The 2,790-nt window shown below is 42.2% G+C and overlaps 2 protein-coding genes across 2 annotated transcripts in view; both read left to right on the plus strand.

Moving 5' to 3' along the window:
• Positions 1–2,790, plus strand: part of LOC141430975 (coronin-1C-A-like) — a 54,516-nt gene that overhangs the window by 27,141 nt on the left and 24,585 nt on the right. The window lies entirely within an intron of this gene.
• LOC141431365 (coronin-1C-like) lies at positions 586–2,117 on the plus strand. Its single transcript, XM_074092531.1, has 2 exons — positions 586–657; positions 1,938–2,117. Exons 1-2 carry the CDS (start codon positions 586–588, stop codon positions 2,100–2,102), a joined length of 237 nt encoding a protein of 78 aa, XP_073948632.1. The 3' UTR covers positions 2,103–2,117.

Consider the following 2,790-nt stretch of genomic DNA (forward strand, 5'->3'; position numbering starts at 1 on the left):
TAGAGTCACAGGAACAGTCATCCTCTCCGTCTTCGACTTGATGAACTCTGCCTTGTTTCTTACTACAAGCCGACGCGATGTGCCCATGCCGCTTGCAATAATAACACCGTGCCTTGGCAAAGGGGCACCGTTCATTTTGTTTGTGGGGCCGTGCACAATGTTTGCATTCCACGGATTTGATTTTATCAATTTCCATTGGCTCGTTACTATTGAGTGGAGTTTGCTTAGACATGCCAGCCTCTGGGTACAAGTCCGGAAACGTCGCCTGGTAGTTAAGACAATACTGAACGGCACTCTCATACGTGAGGTCCTTGGTCTTTAACAATTCCGCCGCAGGCGCTCGTCGCGCACCCCGAGCACTAGTCTATCTCTCAACTGTCGTTTGAGATCGGCAAAATTGCATTGTGTACCGAGCAATCCGATCACGCCGATATATTCTTGCACGCTTTCCTGGTGTAATTGCATGCGTTTATGAAACTTTCCTGCTTGCAAAATTTCATTAACCTCCGGTTCATAAAAACTTGTCCAACACTTGAATTATATCCGAAAAAGTAGATTGAGTTGGCCGGGCTGGCACCATAAGCGATGAAAATGAGCGCATATGTCTCTTTGCCGCACTGGGATAGAAACAAAGAGCGCGACTTGGCGTCGTCGCCCGCAACGCTCGCTATGTCGAGAGCACATAATAATCGTTCTTTATAGTCACACCACTTATCGTTTTTGGGGTTAAATTGTCCAGGAAACACAATATTTGAAAAGTTACTGCTCATTTTCACATTAATTACACCAAATTTTCCGAAGTCGCCAATAAAAGATACAACAAGGTTGATTCAGGAAGCGAAACTCATTTATTTCAGTCTACCCACAACTGTCATTACCAACTAATCACAAGACTACCCATCTTAATACATAACAATATAATTTTACTTTTATTCAAAGAAACCAATAAGATAGCTTTATCGTTTCGTTTTACAGTAAAAGTACAACTAAACATGAAGTAAACAAACCCTGACATAACGAAAATAAACACACTTTTTGAATAAATTTTACTTACTTCATTTAATTTTAATGACCAAAAATGAATTCACAACCTTTTGTCCACCAAAATCACGGTATCACAGTAATTTTGTATTATAAATTAATACGTTATAGGTTTGATTTTTTGTCACAATGTCGCGATGAAATTTCAAAACGTCAGATCATCAGAGCTAAAAAGTTGCGGACGCTAGATGGCGCTGATGTCGTGCACAGAGTCAATAGAAACGCTTCATTTACCTCAACAGAAACATTTCTATTGTTTCATGAACAACACGTTCCTCGCAACGCAGGATGCAGATCTCTAGTGGAAAAGCAGCTTAAGTTTGTGTTAGGTTTTGGCACAGATATAGATTACACTAGATTACGCAAATGCATCTACTTCGCGTGTCCGAACCCCGACCAAACGTCGGGTTGGCCCCATACAAAGACTGACCGCTAACCGACTAATCATGACTAGTGACTGACTCGAGCCCCACGGCGCGGGAGGGCGGCGCATTTGAATCGATTTTGCGAGGACATCGGGGAATTCACATGGCTAATTCGCTCTTGAGACGTCACAGTAGATATATGAAAGAAGAAGAAGAAGAAGAAAGAAAATACAATTTATTCGGAAAAGTAACAAACTTGAACGATTACATAAATAAATAACACAGACAAGGAAAGCAGTTACCATTCACGAAACGGACCCACCTCAGCATAATGCCGGCTCAGGAGCTAGCGCTGGTCTTCCGGTGGGACCGTGAGGCCGTCATTGCAATATAAAAGTGTATATAAAAGTGACACGATTGGTTTTCATACAGATTGAGGTGTTTGCGTTATCTAGTGTGATCTATATCTGTGGATTTTGGCAATGAAGATTATTTGAGTTGAGTTAGTTGACCGGTGTTGTTTGTGTCCAGGTGTGGCAGATCCCGGACGGCGGCCTGTCCCGCACCCTGACGGAGCCCGTGGTGGACCTGGTGTTCCACCAGCGGCGCGTCGGGCTCGTGCTGTGGCACCCCACCGCGCAGAATGTGCTGCTCACCGCCGGCTCCGACAACCAGGTCAGTGGGACTAGGGGATGATCAGCTGGTTAGTATCGGGAGCGCCAAAGTTCGCACACTTCGCTAGCCATACTGTAATGTTTGTCCAAATCACCAACGAAAAACGAGCCTACCAATACCTAAAAGGGTCGGCAACGCACCTGTGATTCCCCTCGTGTTGCGGGTGTCCATGGGCGACGGTGATCGCTCACCATCAGGTGACCCGTTTGCTCTTTTGACCCCTCTTATATATAAATAACAGTTGACATTGTATTGGAAAATGACAGTGGGTTGACTCAATATTGCAAAACAGCATCCAACTAAATAGTTTAGGGTTTTTTTTTCATAAAAACTGAACAATTATTGGATTCAGACAAAAAAAGAGTTGATGAGCAAGGAGCGGAATTTCTCATAGCAAAAATCAAACATCAAAGGGATTAAACATAAGTTTTATCGACTATTCTAGTTATCGAATCGACTCTTCTTGTTATCCCCTTGTAACAATATTCTGTAACATTTGACCTCTTTGACAAGCGACTTTCATCTCCATATTAAAATAAAATAAATCGCGTCAACGTCACATAATATTATGACATTTATGTCGCTTGAGTTTTTCTTAGTCATTCCCGTGTTATTAAAATGGTTAATCCTAAAAGAAAAACGATTGACAAATGGATTAAAAAACATCCCTTATTTATTTACAATGAAGATTCTTCAACGATATACTGCT

Source organism: Choristoneura fumiferana, chromosome 9, assembly GCF_025370935.1.
Source record: "Choristoneura fumiferana chromosome 9, NRCan_CFum_1, whole genome shotgun sequence".
Lineage (NCBI taxonomy): Eukaryota > Metazoa > Arthropoda > Insecta > Lepidoptera > Tortricidae > Choristoneura > Choristoneura fumiferana.

What these genes read in the sequence shown, in the direction of transcription:
- LOC141431365 (XM_074092531.1), top strand. Translation starts at nt 586, where the DNA reads ATGAAAATGAGCGCATATGTCTCTTTGCCGCACTGGGATAGAAACAAA. An exon ending in GCGACTTGGCGTCGTCGCCC is followed by an intron (nt 658 to 1,937) that starts GCAACGCTCGCT and finishes GTTTGTGTCCAG; the next exon opens with GTGTGGCAGATCCCGGACGG.